Raw genomic sequence first — 26160 nt, 5'->3', positions numbered from 1 at the left:
GACACTTGGCGCTCCATGGTTTTTGTCCATGGTTTAAACCATGGTTTCATTTGTACCACCCTCGAAAATTCGGGCCCTTGTGTCCTGTTTAAAGGTTTCATTTTGTCACTCAAAACCTTTAAACCTATTGGCACTGTTTGTGACATACAATGTATCCATTATTTTCTAATCTTTGTATATTTCTGTATGTAATCATTTTCTTCAGTTCCATCTTGATTTCTTTTTATATATTTTCCATGCACTTTGTCATCTGTATATCTTCAACATTTTGATTACCTCTACATAGTTGCTGTAACTTTGTAATAAATGACTACTTTGTCATAAGCCTTCACAGCCTTCCTGAAAGCCAGCTAAAAGGTAAGCACATGCTTTTTACTCCATGTTTAAATATTAAAACAAGCAAGCAAACATGCACAAACACACACACACACACACACACACACACACACACACATGCTCATTATATACATTTGTTTCTATATTATATATTCATCATGTATATCATATCATACAAGAGAAAGAAACAGATTTTACTAAGGGGGATATAGTACAAATTATTGGAAAAGGATTTAAACATTTATACATAAAACATCAAATACAGCTGTACAGGTGCAGCATTTTTTTCCTTTTAAATAAATAATCCACCAGTCCCATAAAACTGTAATGTCAACATGATACGACATTGTATGCACTCATTTCATGCTTGGATAAGAGATTAGGTGGTATTATCATTTTGCATACAACTGAAACATGTAAACTGTCAGTTGATTTGCTAACAAGCTTGGTATAGATCTATAGTGTACATAATACACAATACACATTGTACATATACACCAACCTTGAAAGCATATAATCAACATTTATATGACTGAACTGTGTTTTTTGAATTATAAATTTAATCCTTTCTTTCATTATTAATACAATCCTTTCATACTATCAAACTTTCAGTATGGCTTGTCCATCATTACACACCTTTTACTGTCTGTACTGTCTTTACAGTGGTTGATGTATGCTTGCTTCTTATTGATTGGTTGTAATGAATCAAATCATTAAAGTTTCATCTTTGTAGCACTCATGAATGTACTGATTTTATAAAGACACATGTTTAAATATTCAGAACAAATTCTACATACAGATCTCACATTCAAGATAACTTAATACGAATTGGAGCTACATCACGTAGAATAAAAGAAGTTTTAAAATCTGGACGTACAATGTAGAATACATGTCTACTACATGTACAAGTACAAGTTAGTAATAGTGATTAAAGTTAGTCATTACCTTTTCATGACACAGTAAATGTTGGTTACAGTCAAATAAAATGTATAGTGTGCATCATAAGAGTTAATGATGTTAAAATGTCACAAGTCTCCCATATTCCTAGACAATAACCATCAGAAGAAAAGAGCTCCCCTATAAATCTATGGAGACACAGCATTATTCTGAACACCTTGGAGATGCTATATTACCAAAGGTTTGATTAATGATGTTTGTTTATAATGTCATTTAATTTGATATCAGTGCTGCCTAGGGTAAATTATTTTTTTTCAAAGGTTCCATTTTTTCCATAAAAACAAGAATCACTAAAATTTTTATTTGTGAAGATGACATTGACAAAAAGCAGAAAAATACTGATTTTATGAATCATTTGCATCAAAACATTGTAAAATTGCAATAAAAGGTAATTATATATATAGGGTGTGTGTGGTTAAAGCTGTAAATCATAGTCCAAGACATGAATTTCATGACTCTTTTCTACAAACAACAACAACAACAATCAGGGATTTGTAAGACAAGGACATCATTGATTTTTCTATATCTTCATCAATGTGGCTGCCATTAATATTTACTTTTTCCATGGAACAAAAAAAAAAATACTTTGAAATCCAACAACTTACCAATTCTTGTATACAGTGTATGTCTAATTTTCATGAACCTGCTAACATTCTGTTTGTCATACTTTCTACTATCAATCAAGTTATTAAAGTAAACTTGAATATTGAATGAAATTTGTAAACATTCAGAACATTAAAGTATTGTATTTCACGACTCAAGAAAACTTAATTGACATTTGCCTATCCTGAGACCCACAAGCATTTTTTTTTCCCCCCAGGCAACAACATCTGTGTTTCTCTTGTCTCATTTGAGCAAATATTGACAGATTATAATGTTATCTCCTCATACATGGCAATGCTCAGATAAGGTTATGGATTTATTCAGGAGAGATTACTTTGTGAGCACTTTGTGAAGGACTTAATTGCAATTACCATACTTTATACACAATTATCCACACTCTTCAGGAGAACAAAAAATCGTTGAATCTTATACAATACACTCGTCTGTATAAAGAACAGCATTACAGGGGGGGGGGAGGCTTTTCTCCCAATAAATTGATATGAAATACCTTGTAGAGCAATTCAATACTTTATCATCTTTGCCTACAAAGTTGTATAATACACTAATTTTATATCTTTATAGTTTTGTTTGTTTGTATATATTGATTTGGAAGTGTGTGTGTTTTGTTTTGTGTTGTTGTTGTTGTTTTTTTTTGTGCAACCCATCCCAGAATATATCATTTGCAGTAGCTTGCTCTAGTTGTCATGTGGTAGATTCCTAATTAATTCAAGTGGTTCCACAATCATGCAATATCACCAATATAATTCATTTACACAGATTGCAGTATATGAGCTCAATAGATGTAACAATGTGCAGGGTATGAAGATGTTGCATGCATTGAATTATAGCTTGTTTCCAAACATGTTACATTATGTTGAAATGTTACCACACAATAATTGTGCCAATCACAGACAGGTAGTTAGTGTTTTAAAAGAGAAAGAGTGGTTTGACAAGCTGCAATGAAATAAATATGGTTTTACATCTGTTGGCTAGTTACTTTCATCCCTTCCCTCTTAAAGGGTGTGTACAGTTCTGGTCGAGGTAAGGATTTAGCTTTTAACGTTTTGCGAGATATTCAGAAACCACTCTATGAGATATCAAAGACTAGAGCATGCAATTCTAAGGGGAATCAAAAGTTGATTTGATGAAAATCGCTTTTGAAATGGCTGAGATATCAAAAAATAAGGTGAAACAAAGAGATCCTAATAAAAGGTGTGGCCTGTCACCTTTCATTATTATCACTTTTTTGGATACATTGTATCTCAGCCATTTGAAAACCAATTTTCATCAAATAAACGTTGAATCCTTCTTAAAATTACATGCTCTTTCATATTTCATAACAGGCTTCTCATTATCTCACTTTGGAATGTTATAAACCTGAATCGTCACCTCAACCAGTACTCTACAGTCCCTTTAACATTTTTGTTATTTTCTACTATAACAAGGAAAAAATATAGTCATTCACATCCTTTATCCTGATTGTATTTGATGTCAGCTCTTTTAAAGGGTATGAAATATCAGAAAATTACTGGGCTGTAAAGAATAATTGTCAGTTTCTATCAATACCATCAATGTACCTTATGGCTCATACAAATTTTATGACTTATACTGTACAGTATACAACACTGTATAGATGCATACTGTATAGTTTATCAAATTGTTGTATACCTTATTCATTCCGGGACCCTCCTCTTAATTTCCTGGGCAAGGTCATTTGGATATTGGGAAAAGCATTCCTAATTTTCTTCACCACTGAGCCTCACGATATATGTATTTATATATGAGATGTACAGTGCGATGTGCTTGCCGTTGCTCCTGCCGCAGCTTTCGTGCATCGGTACGTTTATCTCGCTGGCATGTGTACCTTGTGTGGGATGCGGGGGCCCACTCCTTCACTGGGCATGATGCCTTCCTTTGGAACTCATATTGGGATACACACATACAGCTGCACACACTTGTCACTGTTGTACACTATGTATGTACATGTACACACAGGCACATGCACACACATTCAAAGTGATGGAGTACCGCAAGGCACCACATTTTGGAGATAAAGTGGATGATGCTGGGAGGCTAAATCTGTAGTCATGAGCTTTACATCTGGATTAAAGAAACACATGCGTGTCACAATTTGATCCAGCATACACTACCTCTCTTTTTTTAATCAAACATTCACGAATTTGTCTTAAATCAAAGTCATAAAAAATAAAACTAAACTACCCCAACAACCCCCAACAAAAATGATTGTAGAATGTTTGTACAGCTAGTTCATCTCATTTTTTAAACATTATAGCTGTATCAACTGTGTAGCTATTAAGTTTATGTTATGGTTTTGTTGTTGTTGTTGTTTTTTTTTTCATGAAAGCTAAATATCACTGCGTAAACAAAAGACAGTACTTACATGTAGTCTAGCTTTATTTGTCACATTCACTGCCCATTTTATGTGATCAAGCTACAATGCTTCCTGCAAAGACATAACAACAGTCACAAACTATCATCCTGTAAGCTTTAAATACCAAATAGATTGGGTGAAACTAGAAACACAGCATATATTTACAAATTGTAATTTCCAATTGTTCTTTTTTACAGCTCTGCAAGTGCCGAGTCCTACTTAGACTTCCTACCTCTCATTCACATCTGCCACTTTCCAAATTTATTCAATTTCCTCTTCTTACTAGACATTACCTTTCCATATTTTCATTTTTGTTGAACACTGGGTGAGGCCAACCCTCTCTCCCTTTATGATGCAAAGGGTGCACAAATAATGATACCACTACCAACCTGCAACCATTCTGTATGCACAATTACATGTTGTTCCCTTACCCATCCATCACATCCATCTACTAATCTAATATTCCAGACCAGGGCCTTAATGTGTACGAATCCATCATGATACCATTAGATGACAGAGAATCTCTCATAAACCCACTCTCTCGCTCTCCCTTTCTTCCCCCCCCCCCATCTCTCCCATCTCCCCCTTCTCTCCCCCCCCCCCAATCTCCCCCTTTTCCTGCTGTATCTCTCTGTGTACAACTGTGTTATTTCAATCTCTTTCCTACCCGAAGACTCTCAACCTCCCTTCCCTGTTCACTCAATAAAACATAGAGGTATGATGCCTCATGCATCACCAGACACTGTCATGTACATGTAAGTGCACTGCAACAGTGTATGCCACCGTGAGTTTGAGAGATGTACAGTATGTGTATTAACCCCCTGAACACCAACAGCAGAATGCCATGTTGACATTGTACACAAACAGCTTGCCAATGGTTAGGGTAGAATTTGATGGAAGAAACTTGAATAAACCTGTGATTTTTTTATTTTTTTCTATCATGTTTCAATTCATATGAAGCTAGCAATTGGCATTCTCCAATAGCCTGCACCAACATTTCATCCATTACCTCTGAGGCCCCTTACAAGTAATTCTTGATAGTTAGTACATCGATACAGTATACACTGTTTTATTCATAAGCAATGGGTTAAGTTTAACTCCTGCCTGGCAAATCCGGCAATAAAAAACGAAACTGTTCATGATTTTGTTGTATCTGCCTTTATATTTGACTTAGAGACATACACTGATAAGATAAAATATTAATGGTGGTGCCTTTCCCTCTCTCATCAATATTGAGAGATGACGATAATTTCTTTGTTTTCATCTCATAAACTGTACCACTTGTACGAGTACTACTACAACTAATATTGGGTGCTCAATAAAGATGATGACAATCGAAAAAAGATTATATTTGTATGGCACTCTCCAGTGCATATTGGCATACAGGTTCATGTACACATGTAATTCACAATTTGATTCTGCCATGTCAAATTTGTGTACAATATATCTTGCAGTGGTACAAAGACAGTGCTCACTGGTTCAGCTTGAATAGAAATGTCAAATCCAAAGATCCACATTTTCTCTGTTAGGACTTCACTTTTCTGTATTCTTCAAACCATAAATTTTGAATGACGTTCACTAAAATCTGTGTGTGTGTGTTTTTTTTTTAAATATACACGACCAATAATTAGGGAGGTGATAACACTAACTGCAAAACTATTTGAATCGGATAATGTCCAACAGTTATAAGTAAGTGGACATAGCAAACTGTGCATTGGGAAAAAAAATCAATTCATACAATCTGGTATCAACAGTATGTACATAATACAATGTTGTAAAGCAACTTTATCCTCCTGAAAAAAAAAAAAAATCAATAGCAAAGCCACAATCAAAACAAATTATAAAACGAGATCAGCCATTCAAAATTATTTGCACAAAACATATTTTTATACATGTTACTTGTAGCAGCAGAAGGGCATAGACATGGTTGAGATGACCAATTTCATGTGTGTTTACAGATCACACTGTGATATCATGAAAGCAGCTCCTCTTTGTTGGTCAAATAGGGCAGTTTTGTCAATTTGGTCAAAAACAGCATGGGTTGACTACAATGTACAGTGTAATCTGTTCATAATTCAACCATAAGCCCGTCACATACAAGTCTGTGTTGATGAGAAAAGATTAACCTGTGCTATAGAATTGGATACATTGCAGGTCCATGTTCATAGTCATTATCATTTATGTACTAGTACTACTAGAGTATCTATGTACAACAAATGTAATTAACAAATTCAACCCACATGTAAACATTTTGGATAGATACTTTATGAATGATTACAGGTAGATTCTTCATTCAATAGTGGATATCATGAAATATACGTGTACAAACATATGGTGAAAGACTACATTTGTACTTGCTTTATATTTCAACAGAAGTCTAATGAACTTACACTATATGAATACAATACAAAAACTTATATGAACTTATACTGTATGAATACAATACATTTCTGCGGTGTAACATGTACAAATGCATCTAACCCCACAGTGTATCTCCTTTTTTTTCGGGGGGGGGGGGGGCAAATTCAAGTTCAACAAAACATTTTACTTTTTTTTTTTTGTCATTAGAATTATTCTATGAAAAGAAATAAGCATAGCCATAGGGCCTACTATTTATACTAGGCCTATTATACCTCCAATAATTTCATCAAACTCGAAATGATAACTTCCCAGAATAGCTGGTTGTTGCAGTTAGTTATTTGCTCACAAGTCTCGGTTTTTGTTTGCTTCTTTTTTTGAGCTTGAGGGACCTTATACTTATATGGAAAGCCATTCTTCCCAAAGGTTCCCTTGTCTTCCTGTGTTTTTCAATGTACTTCCCCTTATGATTTATTATGTATGATATTTGCATTTGAGAAAAGGAAGACAAATAATCAAAAGTTCAAGTACTGGTAAAGTTCAGGACATGTTTACAGACACTCACATGAACTCAAATGAAAGAAATTTCATTTAGTGTTAGAAAAACAGACTTACTGCACTGAAAAAAGGTGAAAACAAACAAAAAAATCTATGAAACTTTTCCTTTTGCATGTACACACATGGTAGGTAAAGGGTAAAGGGGAAATACAGTGTAGCTTGTGAATGCAACCCCTTGTTAATCGCATAACACTATGCGTAAACGGTCATCAACAGACTAAAGAAGCAACTGTTTTACTTTACCTCATGATTTTATGTTACAGTGTATGTACTAAACAAAGGCTACATGTACGTACTTAACACATAAACTTGTCATTTCATCACACACAACTGTAATCATTTTGTTTGAGATGAAATAATTTTATAAACTGTGTTATGTTACAATGTCAATGATGTACAATGTATGTGTATTTGTAACAGTCAAAATACAAATTGTTCATCGTACAGTGAATTGCATATCAGCATCACGACATACAGCATCATACACTGTATACCTTTATATTCGTGAATATAGACACTCGTCAATAATTATGAGCAATAGAACCTAGTGAATATGCATGATATATCAGAAGGTACTAGGTAGATAGTTGCACTAAAAAATTTTTTTAAAAACACACATTCTCACATTTGTACATTATCTGCTTCAGTCTGAATAATATCAAAATGCAAATATTCAGTGCAGTGATAAGCATATAATATGAAACATATTTTTCTGATTATGTGATAAAAATGCCAAGTATATATTCCTCTCTCAATTCTTACCGTAGGGAGGTATTGAGTCTCCCTGGGCCTGGAAGTTCACACTGGTTGTTGGAGAAGGCACAGTTGTGGAAGATGCATTAGCGTCATAATAATAACCACAGAAACTAAACAAGCCCCGGTTCCGTACCAATGCGGGAATTTCATTTAAACTGGTCTGGTTCTCGTAATAGTCCGCCAGTGCTTCAGATTGGCTATCCAGTGTCCCTGTGAGTGTTCCTTCAAACCAGTATTCTGTTCCGAGGGAAACGGATTGAAATATCAGAGATACAAATCCCGTAAGAAGTCCCAGGAGTAGAACCGCCGTTTTCCCCATTTTTCCTGCTGGTGCGTCGGGACTGGTGCATTGGTATGTATGCCAGGGCAAGCAGTGACAGCGCAGCGTTCCCCGTGTCTGTCCTGCCTGCAGTACACGATATGCGTTGCGCGAAGGTCCCGCTGTGTAATGGTATGTAGCGTTTCACGGTCTGTGTGGCATGTAGTTTGCCAACAAAATCGATATACGATAGGACCATTCATTGATTACATACAGCGTACACACCACTGCGACGTGTGGTAGAGCCATACGGCGTATATGTCGCGTAGCTCATTCTCCTCACACCGACAATGCGTAACTGACGCTACATTATAGTATGCCTTTTTATGAAATTGTGGGCCCCACGATGGAAAGTAGCAGAATGATTCGATTCACTGGTGGTGTCCTCCGGCGCGGCGGCTCGTCCGAATCCTCTTCTTCTACACTACTTCTGCCTGCGCTGCTGCATGCACTGCTCGCCGAATCGTGCTCGATGCTCTCGCCCTCACATTCGGCCCACCGAGAACGAACGGTTTACGGGTAGACTGCGACTGCTAGTTGAGTGAATTCATCGTCATCATCACTATCATCATGATTCATGTGTAAACAAACAGTAGTCTAGGTGCTAGTACACGCGCAACCTAAGGATGAACGAGTAATGGTACAAATGTTACAGTAGTAATGCAATGACAAGCTACGTGCTACTACATTTAATAGAATAAGATCAAGAAGCGATTTCGATGGCAGACTCTACCAAAAAAGACAAGGGATCGGGAGCAACCAAGAAGTTTGCCATACCCTCCATTGCCGATATTGCTCAATATGAGACACATCGACCAAAGGTTAAGTAACATTATTTTCTTCACAAAAAAAAAAACCCAACTGATTTCCCAACTTTGTTTCTTGCAGTTGCATGTGCCAGGATCATTGCCATGTAATCTATGCGTGTGGCTCGTGATAGTCCCATTCGTTTAAAATGAAGTAGTAACGATGAAGGACGCGGACGTATGGTGAATTGAACACTAAACAGCTAACATTCACTGCACTGTAACAGGAGTGTGCGTGTATGTAATTTGAAGAAGGATTCAACGTTTATTTGATGAAAATTGGTTTTCAAATGGCTGAGATATCCAAAAAAGTGATAATAATAAAAGGCGACAGGCCACGCCGCGCCTTTTATTTAAATAATTATAGGATCTCTTTGTTTCACCTTGTTTTTGGATATCTCAGCGATTTCAAAACCGATTTTCATCAAATAAACTTTTGATACCCCTTGGAATTGCATGCTCTTTGACATCTCATAGCGTGGTTTCTGAATATCTCGCAAAACGTTAAAAGCTAAATCCTCGGGACCTCACCTCCACAGAACTGTCCACACCCTTTAATGTAATTTATTTAAGATTAGAAATAGGTAAGAATGGAAGGAAATGCTTCCTTTATATGCAATGTTGGAACTCCCCCCCCCCCCCCCTTACACTAAACAGTATTTTGGCTTACCACTCTACTATAAATTACCCAACCCTTGTCAGCTAATGCACAGATGCACAACACCCCATGATGGCCCCACCACTTGCCAAATATCAATACAGTGTACAAGTGCATGCATGCATCTGTGCATCCACTGACAACTGTACAGGTAGGGTAGGGTAGAATGGTACCATATAGAAACTCTATGGCAAAGTTTAGTTGGGGGGGGGGGGGGGAAGGGGACATAATTAAGGAAGTCTTTCTGAATGGAGCCATTTATAGTATAGATAGCTTTTTCAAAAGCTCACAACATTTTTAAACTGCAGACAATGTACACATGAGAAACACAGTGTAATTTGCATTGTTTAAAGGTGATATCCATGTATGACCAGTCATAACCACTTGCCAGAGCTCTGTGAATTTCTAATGTCTGTTATCCCCTCAGATTCAGTCAAGTTTTAGAGCGAAACATTCAGACAAGCAACAGGAAGTATCGACATCCTCGTCAGCATCAACAGCTCAGCTCAGCAAAAGACCGATAGAATCAAATGAGAGAAAGAGGAATGCATCTTCATCATCATCAGCATCATCATCCCGTAGAGGTGGAGACTTGCCACATAATGCTGGTAGTGTTGGGGAGAGCAGCAACTCTGAAAAGAGTGCAAGTATTTGGAACAGGACTGGGGAAAACGGTGCTGATGTCGCAAGGACTGGGCAAGGCAACAGTGAGGTGAACTCGTCAGGAAGAGAAGCAACTGCCGGTGCAGTCACCACCAATGCCAGTACAGCAGACAACCCTCCAGCCAGCACGTCTGAGGATCAAGGTGCGGGAACATCTGGCCCGAAGCCGAGAGTCCAGTTCCAGTCGGCGGCAGACTTTGTCAAAAAGCGGGGCAAGATAGGGGCTGCCTTTGCAGACAAGTTCAGGCTACTGGGAAGGGCAGAGGAATACCAAGTGCCCGCGGCTGTTGCTGCGCAGTAAGTCATAGAACATAAACATGATGTGTGGTCTCTTTTCTCCTCTTCTTCTCTTGCAAGACCAAGAAGCACAAGTCTGCACGTGGAATGTTAGTTGCAACAAGTTACATGACCTGTGTTATGACAAAGTCACATGCTAATCCTCTATATTAATTACATCGATGATTCCTCAAAAGCCTGTGTTAAGTAACAGCTCCTCTAGAGTGCTTTGTCTCATTTTCATGGTGGTCCTGAAAGTGACCATATTGTCTTATGAGTACATCAGTACCAGAATATTATATATGTTTTGATTGTTCATAACAAAGTGATTGAGTTTCCTAAACCAGAAATCCCATGTAGTTGCATAATATGTATAGCATTATAAATTTGTACTCCTGTCACTGTGTGTTGTGCATCTGTGTATCTGTGCCGGTGGAATACAGTGTACTTGGTATTCTGCAGGTCTTACACTTCTGTTGATTCATGGATGGTCTACCGACTGGCTCTACATGATCTGTTGTGTAAAGACACTTTCTAGCAACATGCATTTTCATTACCGAACCTGTGTACCAGAGCTTTAAGAACTTGACCACAGTACACTGTACAATGATAGCATGCTTTTGATAGTTCTTTGTTATCATTAGGTGATACGCTATCAGCGTATCACCTATTGTGATTGTCAAAATTTCTCTTTTTTTTTATTCTTCTTTCTTTCTGCCACATTTTGTGTCGTCAATATCTCAACAATGACATTACGGAATAACATGACATTTTCAGTCAACATGTCTCATGACAAAATCTAGCCACAATAAGGTTTTCATGACAGTAACATATCTATGACGTCATCTAGGCGCCATTTTGTGATTTTCGGACCTTGTCACATGATCGATCATAACTTCATAACTGGATATCATTTCTGTATCATTTTCGGTGGACATGAAGTTCAGGTCACGCTCTATCTTACTTTTTAACGCTAGTTACCCAGGTCTTCATTACGCGCGCGTTTGCGCGCGTCAAAATTTTAAAAGGCTCAAAACGACTTCCCAATGGGAAATCTCGAAGTTTCAGACAATTTTAAGCGTTTCAAACATTTTCTCGCGTGCGCGTCCGTCCGCGCAATTTCGCGTGCGCGTCCGTCCGCGCAATTTCGCGCGCAGAGGGCGTAAGCAACATGAAAATGCATTTTTTTTTGACTGATTTGGGTTCCTGATACTTTGAGTAACAATATCCATTGATTTCCGATCGATGTTGACCTATAACAAAGAAATGCACTGGCGTCAAAGTTGAAATTCCGCGCGCGCGTCTTTCTGCAAATATAGTGAAAAAACATGTCTTTGTTTATTTCGGCATAGCTCTTTAAATCGTCCATTGACCCTATATTTCTATTGCATATTACAAAAGCATATGAATTGTAAATAACATTCCAAGTATCAATATTGCCAGGAAAACTCGATGACGTGATCATATCGTCATTTTAAATAAAAAAAGTGGAATTGATTTTTTTGAGGTACTGTTTCTGACATTCATTTGCTCGTATCTCTGTTGTTTAAGCTCAATATTATCCCAAATTCGGATATGTTGTAATTTGAACATTTGCCTTTCAAGTCCATGTCATGGTTTTGGAATTTGATGACGTCATCATACTTTAAATTGTGATTACAGGTAAAGACTCAAAATCGGACAAGTTTACGTGTAATGTCTATGGGAGGTGATTTTCTCTTAAACCATACATTGACTTGACAACGTTTAAGCACCTTTATCTCAGCTGATTTTGCTCCATTTCCTCTGAAACTTAAGTATGTTGTAGCTCAGACAATAAGCTGCAGTAATCATGCATTTTATATTTTCAAATCTCCTCATTAGGTCGACAATTTTGTAGTTAAAAACTGAAAATGAGAATGCAATCTGTACGGAACGATTCCCGATTGTTCTTTGCAACTGTATATTGGTCGAATCCACGCGGCCACTTGTGGGAAGTTGAATAGCGCCATCTCAGTCAGCACTGTGACGAGATCTTCAGGACAGCCGTGTGGCGTAATCGCTTAGCGCGCTGGGTGTTCATAACGCCATACCGGAAGGCGAGAAGTTCGACTCCCGCAGGAGTTTTCTCTTTCTTTCTTTTTCTTTTTTTTATCGGCAGTTCAGCTTTACTCCGATGTCATTTATCGTATTATTTTATCAAGTATACGTAACCCGTGAACACGGCTGCTCTATTTCCCTTGTTTTTTATTGGAGTTTGGAGATTGGGTTTGCTTCATTAATTTTGTCACACTTAATGTTGTAAATTGCCCCTTGTTACAGTGTCCCGCTTGCCACCTTTCGTTTGCTCTTTCCTTTTCTCTTCATTGGTTCTTGTTATATTGTAACAGGATAGGTAGGAACATGTACGTTTAGATAACTTGCAGGAATGGGAGCTGAATTGATTAACTCTAGTCCAGGTGTATGGCGTCTCGCTCATCTCTTTGAAATTCCAGGTTGTTATTGTTTGACCCAATAACGGAGTTGTAGACAGGTTTTATGTTGCTATAGAGGTATCTTGTGCCACATGAGTGGAAGGCATCACTGTTTAGTAGTAGTAATGAACTTTTTCATGTTGTATATATTATTATGGTATAAAGATATAAATTTCACATCCAATCTTCGGGACAGCCGTGTGGCTTTATAGTCGCTTGGCGCGCTGCATGGTCATTATGCACTACCTTAGGACGAGATGTTCGGGACCCGCAGGACGCTATTATTTTTTTTCTCTCCCTCTCTTTCTTTGTTTTTCTTTTGGCAGTTCAGCTTCATTCCGATGTCATTACCCCACGACACACAGACACTCAAGTTCCCCCCTTTTTTTTGTCGGAGGCTGGAGGTTGAATTTGCTAAATTTATCATACGTAATGTTGTAAATTGCCCTTGGTATACAGTGCCCCGCTTGCCACCTTTCGTTTCCTCTTTCCTTTTCTCTACGTTTGTTCCTGTTACACTGCACAAGACAGGTCGGAAAATAATTTACATAACTCAACTGGAGCAGGAATGGCAACTGAATAAATTAACTCTAGGCCAGGTGTATGGCGTCTCGCTCGTCTCTTTGAAATTCCAGGTTGTTATTGTTTGACCCAATAACGGAATTGTAGACAGGTTTTATGTTGCTATAGAGGTATCTTGTGCCACATGAGTAGAAGGCATCACTGTTTAGTAGTAGTAATGAACTTTTTCATGTCCCTCCATGTCAATTATAGTGTGTTCAAAGGGGTTGTGTGTCTATCTGCCAAAGAAAAGGAAAACCTTATTTTCGTCATGGCTATTTCTCTATACGTAACTGTAGGTGATGAGTGTTGTTGGTATCTGAGCAGTGAATAACACAGCATCAGGCTAAAATCCCCCTTAGTTATACGCGCTAAGCGTTCAATTTGATATATCTTTATTTATGTAGTTAATCACTGCTAATGGAGTTACAGAATTATGTTATGACACGTTTCACTGAAAGTTTGTAAAGCAAAGTTTATGGACAAGGCAAGCAATTGTACATGAATAATACCAATGATTTCAGAGGGAAATTATGGTATACCTAAATGTAAGGGTATCATTGCTTTGGAATTGCTGAGACAATATCTTGGCACGAGGGCTTCCACCTGTAATAACTGATCCCTTTGAAGATGTGTCAGTCACGGTTGATCGTCAGGATTCATCTTTCACGTAGAAGCTTCCGTTCCACACTCTTAGTTCGAGAAGACTTACCATCATACTTCAAATTGTGATTAAAGGTAAAGACTCAAAATCAGACAAGTTGACGTGTTATGTCTATGGAAGGTGATTGTTTTTTTAAACCATGCATTGACTTGACAACGTTTAAGCACATTTATCTCAGCTGATTTTGCTCCATTTCCTCTGAAACTTAAGTATGTGGTAGCTCAGACAATAAGCTGCAGTAATCATGCATTTTATTTTTTTCAAATCTCCTCATCAGGTTGATAATTTTGCAGCTAAAAACTGAAAATGAGAATGGAATGTGGACCAAACGATTCCTGAATCATCTTTCACATATAAGCTTACGTTCCTCATATTTTCTCGTCAAGACGTACATGGCCGAGAGGATAAAGGCGACGTCACAAAAGACGTGAGGTTGCACACGTACGGGTTCGAACCCCATGAGAGCACGAAACAAAATATCTTTTGCTTTTTTTGTTTTATGGAGTATTCACCTTCGTCCATGTAGAAATCACGTTTTCATGTAAACGTACACACACACAGGCACACACAGGCACACACACACACACACACACACACACAATATCCCTACTGAATATCAATGTAAATTTGTGTTGTGTATAGCATACATAGATAGATTTAAGTTTCGCACAAGATCTTCGGATCTTCCGTGTGGCAGAATCGCTTAGCACGCTGCGTGTTTATAATGCCCTACCGGAAGGAGAGAAGTTAATCGAGTCCCGCAGGACTTTTTCCTTTTATTTCTTTTTTCTTTTTTTCTGCAGTTCAGCTTCACTCTGATGTCATGAACAAAGCTACTCTATTTCCCTTGTTTTGTATTGGAGTTTGGAGGTTGGGTTTGCTTCATTAATTTTGTCACACGTAATGTTGTAAATTGCCCCTTGAAACAGTACCCCGCTTGCCACCATTCGTTTTCTCTTTCCCTTTCTCTTCATAGTGTTCTTGTTATACTGTAGCAGGATATTTAGGAGCGTGTACGTTTACATAACTAACAGGAATGGGAACTGAATTAATTAACTAGTCTAGTCCAGGTGCATGGCGTCTCGCTTATCTCTTTGGAATTCCAGGTTGTTATTGTTTGACCAAATAACGGAGTTAAAGACAGGCAGGGAAGGAAGTGACTTGATATTGCTTCATAATGAGGAATTTCGGGCAACACCTTTCCAAGTGTAGTGATTATGACGGGGTTCTCTGTCGTTTATTTTTGTCATGGCTGTTTCACTAGTTAGCCATAGGTGATATATGTTGCTGGCATCTGGGAGAATAGAACAGATCAGTACCAAACTGGAATAGCCCTATAAGCAATGTGGTAAGCGTTCAATTTTTTGCATTATCTTTCTTCTTTAAAGTCAATTACTACTCATCGAAATACACAATGATTATAATATGACACGTTCCACTGGTAGTTTAGGAAAAGGGAGTTAATGCACGATGCAATGATAAATGTGCTACCATTGATTTTAGAGACGTCATTGTGGTGTCGTACTGGTGATGGTAAGGGAACCATAGATTGCTTTTAAAGTAATCTATTGGACAATCATTGGACCTTTGCATCAAGACCGTATTCCCATCTAGAATATAATGCATGTTCCTGCGGCGTTTTTTTTTTTAAATCCTGACGTGGACATTTCCTTTTTCTTGTTTTTAATTTAAGAATGTTATATCTAAATTTGTTTCTTTCCCCTAACATTTTTTTGTTGTTGTTGAATATAAAGTTGGACATTCCGTGACCGAGTAGAAGAGCAGCGATTTAGTTACAGTTTCAATGCATCTTGTTTACCATCTTCTCTGACATTAAATTGATGGTTTTTATATTTGACATTGTCTGTCTATTTGCCTGTTTATGCTCATAAAACACTGCTATAACAACTAATACATTTGCTTCACTTGTCACATGCAATGATATGGATTGCAGTTGTGCATGCAGTTTTCCTTTTGCCACCTCTCGTTTTTCTCTCCCCTTTTCCCTCACTTTGGTTTTGTTATACTGCAGATGGGAATGATTACAATAACATAACCCAACTTGAAGTAGGAATGAGAACTGAATAAATTAACTCTAGGCCAGGTGTATACAGCGTCTCGCTCATCTCTTTGAAATTTCAGGTTGTCATTGTTCGACCAACGGAGTTGAAGACAGGCTTTATGTTGCTATAGAGGTATCTCGCGCCACATGAATAGAATGCATACGCTGTTTAGTATTAGTAATGAACTTTTTCATGTCCATCCCTGCCAATAAAAGTGTGTTTGACGGGATTCTGTGTCATTCTGCCTACGAGAAAGCAAAGTTTTATTTTCACCATGGCTGTTTCTCTATTCGTAGCCGTGGGTGATGGGTGTTGTTGGCATCTGGGCAGTAAAGAACCGAGTATCATGCTATAATACCCCCCCCCCCCCCCCCCCCCGTTAGGTTCTAAGCGTTCAATACGGTGATATATCTTTCTTCTTTATTATATCAATCACTGTTGATGGAATTACAGAATTATATTATGACACGTTTCACTCAAAGCTTAAAAAACAAAGTTTATGCACGATACAAGTAATGGTGCATGAGTCCTATAGGCCATTGATTTTAGATGAGAAATTATGATATGCCTATAGTAGCGGTGTCATTGATTAGGAATTAATGACACGATTAAGCACTCTTTCCACTTCTAACTGTCCCCTTTGAATGTGTGTCGATCACGTGAGATTGTCATAAATTATCATTCACGTGAGATCGTCATAAATTATCATTCACGTATACGCTTACGTTCAAAGTGTACTCTTAGTTGGAGGAGACCTATAGTTACATGGTTAAAGGTGATGTCTCTTTCGCTAGAGCCGTACGTTTGGCCCGTTTTTCTTTTGCCCTTTTCTCTTTAATTGAGGTATCACTTTCGTCCAGGATAAATCACATTCTCATGTAAACAGACTCACTTGCTCTATATCCTTTGTTTTGTATCGGAGGCTTCATTGGTTTTACTGCTGGTAAATCTCACAAGCTTGTATATAGCTGTAAGAGCTCTCTGAACTGATCATTGTTATAGCGAGATTAGAGGGAGTCATATTGGTTATGTAAATAATGGTCAAAGGTCATGTTTTAAAAGGCCACTGTTAAAGCCAGGATGGTTATAAACACTTAATTGTCATGTTTTATTTGTACGTGCCGAGGATCACTTGGACCCCGTTTACAGTGCGAGGCTCGGCCTCGGCTGGGCCGCGCCGAGCCCACCTTCATTTCGGTGTAAACGCGCAAAAGGCCAAATGCGGGGCCAAAATTGGCCTCGCATTAGGCCACGCTCTGGAGGTGGTCTCGGTCGCGGCCGAGCCGCGGTCGCGCCCGGCCTTTTTCTCAGTGTAAACGCAAACTGGGCTAAATGCGCGGCCAATTTTAGTCTGGCTTCCAAACCCTCGCCTGTACTATTTCGCTATTCAGGATATTAACCACTTCAACGTCGAAAACTAGTATAGTTTAAGGTGGTTTTGTCCTGCAAAGGATTTTCTCCTTCGGCATAGGCCTTTGCCCGAACGGCGACTTCGTCGCCACGGAATTCAGTTGGCAAAGGATCTGAAAACCAGACAATCTGAAAACCAGACAATACCAAATTGCGTTTGTTTACAAGTAGAGCGCCACTACGACAAAATATTGAAAGGCTTGAATCAAAAGCGCGGCCGAGCCTGGCAGTGTAAACGGACTAAATTGCGGGGCTCGGCCTCGCAATTAAGGTTGGCCTTGGCCGCAGCTCGGCCGCGGCTCGGCCCAGCCCCGCACCGTAAACGGGGTCTAAGTTTATGCACTGTACGTACTCAAAAAGTCCGTAAATCGACTTAGTCGCACACGCACAGAATTTCCACTTAGTTTGTGTGACAGAAAAACAAATGTGATCTGAATAATGTAGGCCCAAGAAAGTTCAACTAAGTATTTCATTATAATTTCAAGGTGCTATATTACATTCTTTTTTTTTTGTCGATCACGGATGACCGACATCTGATGACCCCAAGCGTATCACCTAACTCGTCTTCAGTGTGACGAGTTTCATATCTCGTTGTTATTATTGTTATTATTATTATGATGATGATGATGATGATGATGATGATGATGATTATTATTATTATTATTATTATTATTATTATTGTTATTATCATTATCATCATCATCATCATCATCATCATCAACATCATCATCATTAGTATTATTATTATGATTATTCAGAGGCAATGCATGACACATGAGAATACCCCTGATCGAGATCTAGGGAATCACTGTATCGCATATCAACATATTGTCATGGTACAGGCAGGCATCGGGTTCAGCAGTAGCTGGTGGCGCATCATCTGCAGGTCAGAGCAAAGCAGCATCTGGAAACAGCATCATAGTGAATCCACGACAGGTGAGTGAGAGTAACTACCCTCTTTTGTAGAGGAGGCTCCAAATTCACGGGTATTGCCGTCTCCTGGATACCTTCGTGAGAACCATTTTCAAATGAATATCATGAACAGTCTGATAATTTTTATTGGGCCTTTTTATATGCTTGATCATTAAACTCACCAGGGTTTCAAGGCTAATCATTGTCAGAATTATTTCCTTTTCAAATTAGCTGTAATTATTTTGTGCAATTTATCACAAACCGGTGTGAAAGAACCGCCTGGTTCGAACATTTGGATTGAGCGCCAAACATAGGCTCCATGGAGTCATGTATTACCACTCAGCTATGTCTTGTCAAATTCACATTGTTTCCTTGCATTTTAATTGTAAGAATGATAAAACTATGAATATGATAGTGTTTATATGTGTGTGTGCTTCTGCTATGCCATCCTACTTAAATCAGAAGCATGCTTCATTGTCAATTTTGGGAAAAATTAGCCACTTTTAAGTCTTGTACTCAATGATGACACAGCCATTTCAAAAGGCAACTGCATATTATGAATAGTCTACCTTTCTAAATAGTACAAAGATCAAGATTGTCTTTAGGAACTGAGTGGCTCCTATGCCTCCCTTTTCCCTTGAAATCCTTCCACAGAGGGGGAATCCTATCCTCAAGTACATCCGCAACGTCCCGTGGGAGTTTGGCGACATCGTCCCTGACTACGTGGTGGGCCGGACTGCATGCGCTTTCTACCTCAGGTGAGTGAGCAAAGTGTGGGCTAATTCTGCTAACATTGTTATAATTTGGTAACTTCCATTAAAAGTCTCAAATTCAGCCGGAACTTATTTGACCTCGGTATCTGTGTAACACACAGAATGTAGAAGGGATGTCATCTTGTGGCTCAACACAGTTGGTACACTGTACCCAGTGTAAGTTTCCCATCAGAGTAAATTGCCATATACGGGTAATATGAAAATAGAAGTAATCAAAAAACTGTTGCTCAGTACTGACCGTAACATTGTCAAATGACATCCCTTTAGTATAATGTGTGTGTGTGAGCTTGTTATTTTTATTTGTTGCTGTTTACTAAAGATAGAAATAGATATTTGGTTATTTACTGAAAAGGTGTCATCATTTCTAAACCAGATTTTTTTTTTCATATGTAAAACTTAATTGCATGTCATTAAATCTTCTTTAAACCTGTCATGAATTATAGCTTCTGCTTTATAGGGTTTCCCAACAACAACTGTTGTGCACATCAGCCTATTACTCATTCTCAGCAAGTGTCCATATTTTGCCAGAAAAATTTATGGTTATCAAAGGATGTTACTGTACCTTAGTTACAAATGAAAGACTTCAGTTTTTTTCCAAGTTGCTCGTAGTAAATCATAGCCAGTTATGGGTCATTTATAATTTTTTTCCCAGTCTGCGCTATCACCACCTCAACCCAAACTACATTCACGACCGTCTGATGGAACTGGGCCACAGGTTTGACCTGCGAGTTCTGCTAGTGCAAGTTGATGTAGTAAGTGCAAGGTCGAGAGATCTGATGATATTCTTTGTACCATTGTCTCTTCTTTACATTTGTTAGATGCTCAAATCAAAATGAGTGGCTGTATAGCAAGTTCGCCGAGGGCCGCAGGACTATTGCTGTTGATCACTTGGTGTGTAACCAGAACATAAAACAACTGATATCATACCTTCACTGCTATATCACATAATGCCTTTGTTCAGATTATTGGTGAAAATTTTGCAATAGTTTTGGGATGACGTTTGATGCCATATTCTTGTGAGGCTGTGTGAAGTTGGAAAACTGTGCCAGTGGATAAGTTTGGTTGTACTGTAAGTATACCATTACCAGTTTGTAGCTTGCATTAACGTAGCATGAGGTATCATGTGGACATAGAAATAACCAGAAGATGTAGTGCATAGAACAACAAAAATATGCGAACACATGACATGCAAGTCCACAAAATCTAATTTCCCTTCATGGTTTTGTGTCGTACGAGATATGCTGTCAAAGTGGTGCTAAAAGCAGTTTTGAATGATTCAATTTTACCAATCCACATATTTTCTACCTTGTCTATTCTTCTTATGTGCAGAAAGATCCCCACCATTCTGTGAAAGAACTTGCCCGTCTGGCTATTCTAGCTGACTGCACTCTCATTCTTGCGTGGAGGTTGGTACCAGTATGAGTTGTATGCTGTGCTGTTTTGATTTGTAACTCTTTTGTGAAAATTCTCAGAAAAATGTTGAATAACAGTCCTTCTGCTTTGGTGGTAAAAAGAATAGCCATCAAATTTCAGCTAAAAAAGGCAAATGGTAATTCTTGTATTATTCTTATTTTTCCCCAGCTTTTTAGCCAAATATGACCAAGGCTAATATTTCATATTTTGTTATATCACCAGGTGCCCAGAACTCAGTGTGAACTCTTCAAGGTGCTGCGCAACTCATTATGCGCCCATTCTCTCAGCTGTAACTTGTCTTGTCTCGGCCTTCGGTGGTGCGATCGCGATGAAATTTTGCGTGCATGAGACCCGCGTCATAATCAACAAGATTGTGTCATCAGATTTTTTGAAACAATCAATTTCTAATTTTGATTAATTAATTATGCAAATTAGGCTCAAGATCATATTTTAGCCTAATTGAAAGCATTGAGAGTCTAATTTTTTATCTGTAAATCTGTTTTAGCATATTCAACAATTGTACATCACAAAAACTTCCAAAACTCATTTCAATTCTTATGTATTTTATTGTTTTCAGAATTTCTTATGTATTTCGTTGTTTTTCAACTCAAGTTTTTTCTTTGTTTTTTCATTGGAAATTGTCACTGACCACTTTTCTACCATAATTAGCACAAAACTAATCAATGAAAGTGATTAATTGTAAAAATAATAAGGTTTTTATGACTTTCATGACAAAGCACTGTTTTCCATAGGAAATGTACACAAAATCACAAAATTGTGCCCGTTTTGGGGCGACATTCCGTTACAAAAACGGGCGTGGCTTCGCAAAAGTATGCTCGGACGTCGCAAATTTGGTCTCAAAAGTTGCGCGAGACTTGAACAAACAAAGTCAAGAAGCCTCGCGACGAGGCCTTCTCGCGTTGCAGAATTATAGCGCGAAACATCGAGGGGGGGGGCGGATTCCCCCCCCCCGGCCCTTTTAGGGTTAAAAAAGAGAGAGAGAGACCAGCTAAATACCATAGTGGAAAATTGGATCATCAATTTCACCTCGTTAGAAGCATATCCTCATTGTAAGGGAACTCATTTTAGTAGGGTTTCCTTGTACATTACGTTTTTAGTAGAGAGATACAATATGTATGTGTTGATCTTCAACATCCAGAATGACGTTTTGTCTTTTGTTTGATTTCTTTTAATCTTCATGAAATTTTTGTTGTAGTTCTGAAGAAGCTGGACGCTACCTTGAGACCTACAAAGCTTATGAGAATAAGTCAGCAGATGCTCTGAAGGAGAAAATCGAGCAAGATCACCTGTCAAAGGTAAGATGTCAAAGGTCACTTTGTATACGACATGTGCAAATTTCGATGGCAGCCTACAGACCTACTTCATCAAGGGATTAGGCTAGGCTCAGCGTGATGGTGGACGTGTGTTGTCTAGGAATAGTATACATCTTAAGCTGTATACATCTTAAGCTGCTGTCAAATATTCATGACTGCTGTAACATTTACCACTCATGGCTACATTAGTGTCTTTAATTTCTTGAATTTTTTCCTTCAGAAAGATATACCTTTTAAGAAGTAATTTTTTGGTCTATGCCTATGTGACGAAAAAAGTATCGATATAAACTGGTGTGCAACTGATTGACAAATTGCCCTACATCGACATAAATAAGCACTGCATTGATCAGTGTTTTTAGTAGTAGCCATGATAAAAAAAATCATGGGCGTACGTACTCGAGCAGGATTCGAACCTATGACTTCCTGATCTCCAGACAGGCGTCATCTCCACTAGACCACCAAGCTACCACCCGACAGCAAGTGTTGGTTCTAATCCTTATAGCATGCAGCGGGCACTGCATAATTATTTAAATTCATGAAATTCTTCCGTCGGGAGGTTTTTGTGCAACTGATTGACAAATTGCCCTACATCGAAATAAATAAGCACTGAATTGATCAGTGTTTTAGTAGTAGCCATGATAAAAGAATCATGGGCGTACAGTGTACGTACTCGAGCAGAATTCGAACCTACGACCTCCTGATCTCCAGACAGGCGTCATCTCCACTAGACCACCAAGCTACCGCCCGACAGCAAGTGTTGGTTCTAATCCTTATAGCATGCAGCGGGCACTGCGTAATTATTTAAATTCATGAAATTCTTCCGTCGGGAGGTTTTTGTGCAACTGATTGACAAATTGCCCTACATCGAAATAAATAAGCACTGAATTGATCAGTGTTTTAGTAGTAGCCATGATAAAAAATCATGGGCGTACGTACTCGAGCAGGATTCGAACCTATGACTTCCTGATCTCCGGACAGGCGTCATCTCCACTAGATCTCCGAGCTTCCGTCCGACAGCAGGTGTTGGTTCTAATCTTTATAGCATGCAGCGGGCACTGCATAATCATTCAAATTTCATGAATTTGAATAAACTGGTGTTATGTCCAGTTATGGTTGTACGATTGTATTACATGCCTCGGAAGTAATGTCATAATATTGTCCCACCATTGTCGTGCTTCCATCTAGGCCGACTCCCTACTCAAAGGCAGTGATTGTATTTGTAACATCTGCCTTGAATCAAGGAGCGATCAGAGATGAGGTCATTTTTCACATCTGTACGCCGCACACAATTTTCTCCTCCACAGGTGACGGACTGTCTGACGACGGTCAAATCCGTGAACCGGACCGATGTTATCACCTTGCTTGCAAACTATGGGGTCAGTATCCAACAATATGAATATATGACAAATGATATGAATTGTGGAGTCTCCTCTTGATTCCTAGTTGTAATGCACAACATTTTCTTCATACCTTGTTTTGATTTGGTTTATTTGCAAAGTGATCAGTGTGAGGTTGCTCTTTCATATATATTTTGTTTTCTCTGGTTTTGATTTGTCAAAAAATCCAGCGTACCCAAAATGGTTATTCAGAATGTATCATTAGATGCCCTACTTACCTTTTAAGCTGCCATGACTGTCATAATGCTTTCTCACAGACTTTTGCTAATCCCCTTGTTTTGACTTTATCATCTCATTCAAAACAATTTTCCATTTCAGACTCATTCCTCAAAAACCTCCACAGATCTATTCACCATGCCATGCCCATCAATGACTTGGTATTGGGTTACTGTATACGCTGTTATTTTCGCGAATGACGAGGCCATAGACATTTTTGCGAGATGTTGTTTTTGCGAATTGACGCCGACGCTTACGTTAATGCACTACTGACAGGGCGCATGGAGACATTTTTGCGTGTTGTTAAATTCGCGATCCAACTGTGATTCGCGAAATTTGTGAAAATTAAACCCTCGCGAAAGTAACAGCTTCTACAGTATTCAATCCAGGCCAATATTGTGTGTGCATTGAGAATGTGATATAATGGTGTCTTTTCAGTATGGATTCTTTGATGATACTACTGTGAAGAATGCTCTGCAAATCAGTATATATATATATATATATATATATATATATATATATATATATATATATTTTTTTTTTTTTTTTTTTTTTTGTCTGTAATTACAACTCTCTGAAGACTTTTTACTCTGGGAATTGATTGCATCAAAACAGACAGTATCACCCATTGGCATATCATTTTGTTTGTGTGGTGTCTTGCTTCTTTGTTCCTGCAGACTTTTGACAAGGTGGTTGCAGCTAGTAAGGAAGAGCTCGCTTTGCTGCCTGGCTTTGGACAACAAAAGGTAGTTTGCTCTTATTCTTCCCTACATCAGTTTGCCTGTACTTAGCACTGTGCATAAATCACTTCTATTTGGCTAATTTCCATTTACCACTATGTCAGATGCAGAGAAATTGTGACTTGTTTGAATTTTACCATGACAGATATACAACCTTTGCAACCACACGCAGACATTTTTAAAGGGATGGTATAGTATCGGTTAAGATGAGGATTCAGCTTTTAACTTTTTGTGAGATACTTCAAAACTACTTTACGAAATGTTAAAGAGCATACAATTCTAAGAGGAATTCAAAGTTTATTTGATGAAAATCAGTTTTGAAATGTCTGAGATATCCCATAACAAAGTAAAACAAAGTGATCCTTGTTAAAGTTGGGTCCCACCTTTTATTAGGATCATTTGTCCTGGATATCTCAGCCATTTCTAAACCAGTTTTCCATCAGATAGACTTAAGATTCCTCTTAGAATCATATGCTCTTTCATGTTTCATAAGAGGTTTCTCATTATCTCACGAAAAAAAGTTGGAAACCCGAAGCCCCATCTCAACCAAAACTATACCGTCCCATTAGGGCAAGTTAGTAAAACAACAGTGGATTTAAATTACTTGTCTTGTTTTAGAGGAGAATTTCTTCCTTTCTTGATTTGAAGACAGCATGTGATTATATATCAGAGACTGTGTGGTTGAGATACATGCTGTAATTCTTTTTTACAGCAATGCTCCTCCTGCATCGACCAACCAAGTGAACTTGTACTTGTGAATAATGCCTCACTTTTTTTTTCTTTCAATTTATCATTTTCCCCGCTAGGCACAGAGACTGTGCGACAGCTTCACTGAGCCTTTCTTGCGCAAGAACAAGAAGAGGAAGACCGAGGAGGAAGAGGAGGCAAGGTGATGGAGAGCATCGCCACGGCAACATTGCATTGAACGATGTACCAGTTACAACGTTCATTGGAATACGTTTGAAAAACTGTGCCTTGTGATCTGTGTCATATTTTGAGACTACTGCATTCTGAGACAATTATCCAAGTCAGGGGAAACTTCAATCTGCAAGGAGACTTTAACACACCACACTAATATGTAGCTGGACTACAAATTACATGATCTTTTAAAAGGCTCTGTAAACATCAATGTTTGAGTTCAATTGCTGCTTTGTTTTTTGTTTTCAGTGTCCATCTGTTCAAGATGGCTGGATAGCCCATATTCAGCTGCTTTAGCTGGCCTTCCATGGGGTCCAGTTTTATGTACACTTTACATGTACGTGGTTGAATTGCAGTGTGTGGTGCCTACACAGAAACTTTTTTGAGAATGATTTCTAAAGTTTCTGGAATTTAAAAAGGTTTTATGCTCATATTTCTCACTTTGTATGAGACAGTTATATATTTGTTGATTTCTTTCTTGTACATCCAACCAATGACCTCTGCAGTACTTTCTCCATTCGGCCAATGTGAAAGATGAAAATTCAGTATACCGGTAGACAACTGGTATGTGATGACAGAATATTATACATGTATATTGAGTGTTTGTGTGTACCAGTATATACA

The 26160-nt window shown here is 38.3% G+C and overlaps 2 protein-coding genes across 2 annotated transcripts in view; one reads left to right on the top strand and one right to left on the bottom strand.

Moving 5' to 3' along the window:
- The window catches only part of LOC139720004 (uncharacterized), a 41254-nt gene extending 32636 nt beyond the window's left edge, over positions 1-8618 (bottom strand). The window contains exon 1 of the mRNA XM_071631379.1: positions 7967-8618. Coding sequence (XP_071487480.1) covers positions 7967-8279 — 313 coding nt within the window. The 5' untranslated portion in view covers positions 8280-8618. The remainder of the gene's footprint in view (positions 1-7966) is intronic.
- A 231-nt stretch (positions 8619-8849) lies between these two features.
- Positions 8850-26160, top strand: LOC139719988 (uncharacterized). Its single transcript, XM_071631365.1, has 10 exons — positions 8850-9100; positions 10171-10703; positions 18676-18769; positions 19400-19503; positions 20171-20270; positions 20848-20924; positions 22148-22247; positions 23570-23641; positions 24556-24624; positions 25425-26160. Exons 1-10 carry the CDS (start codon positions 8999-9001, stop codon positions 25509-25511), a joined length of 1338 nt encoding a protein of 445 aa, XP_071487466.1. The 5' UTR covers positions 8850-8998; the 3' UTR covers positions 25512-26160.

The sequence above is a fragment of the Diadema antillarum genome, unplaced genomic scaffold, assembly GCF_040938485.1.
Source record: "Diadema antillarum isolate AM-2024a unplaced genomic scaffold, OU_Dant_1.0 scf00000119, whole genome shotgun sequence".
Taxonomy (NCBI): Eukaryota; Metazoa; Echinodermata; class Echinoidea; order Diadematoida; family Diadematidae; genus Diadema; species Diadema antillarum.
This window is presented reverse-complemented; position numbering and strand designations above follow the sequence as displayed.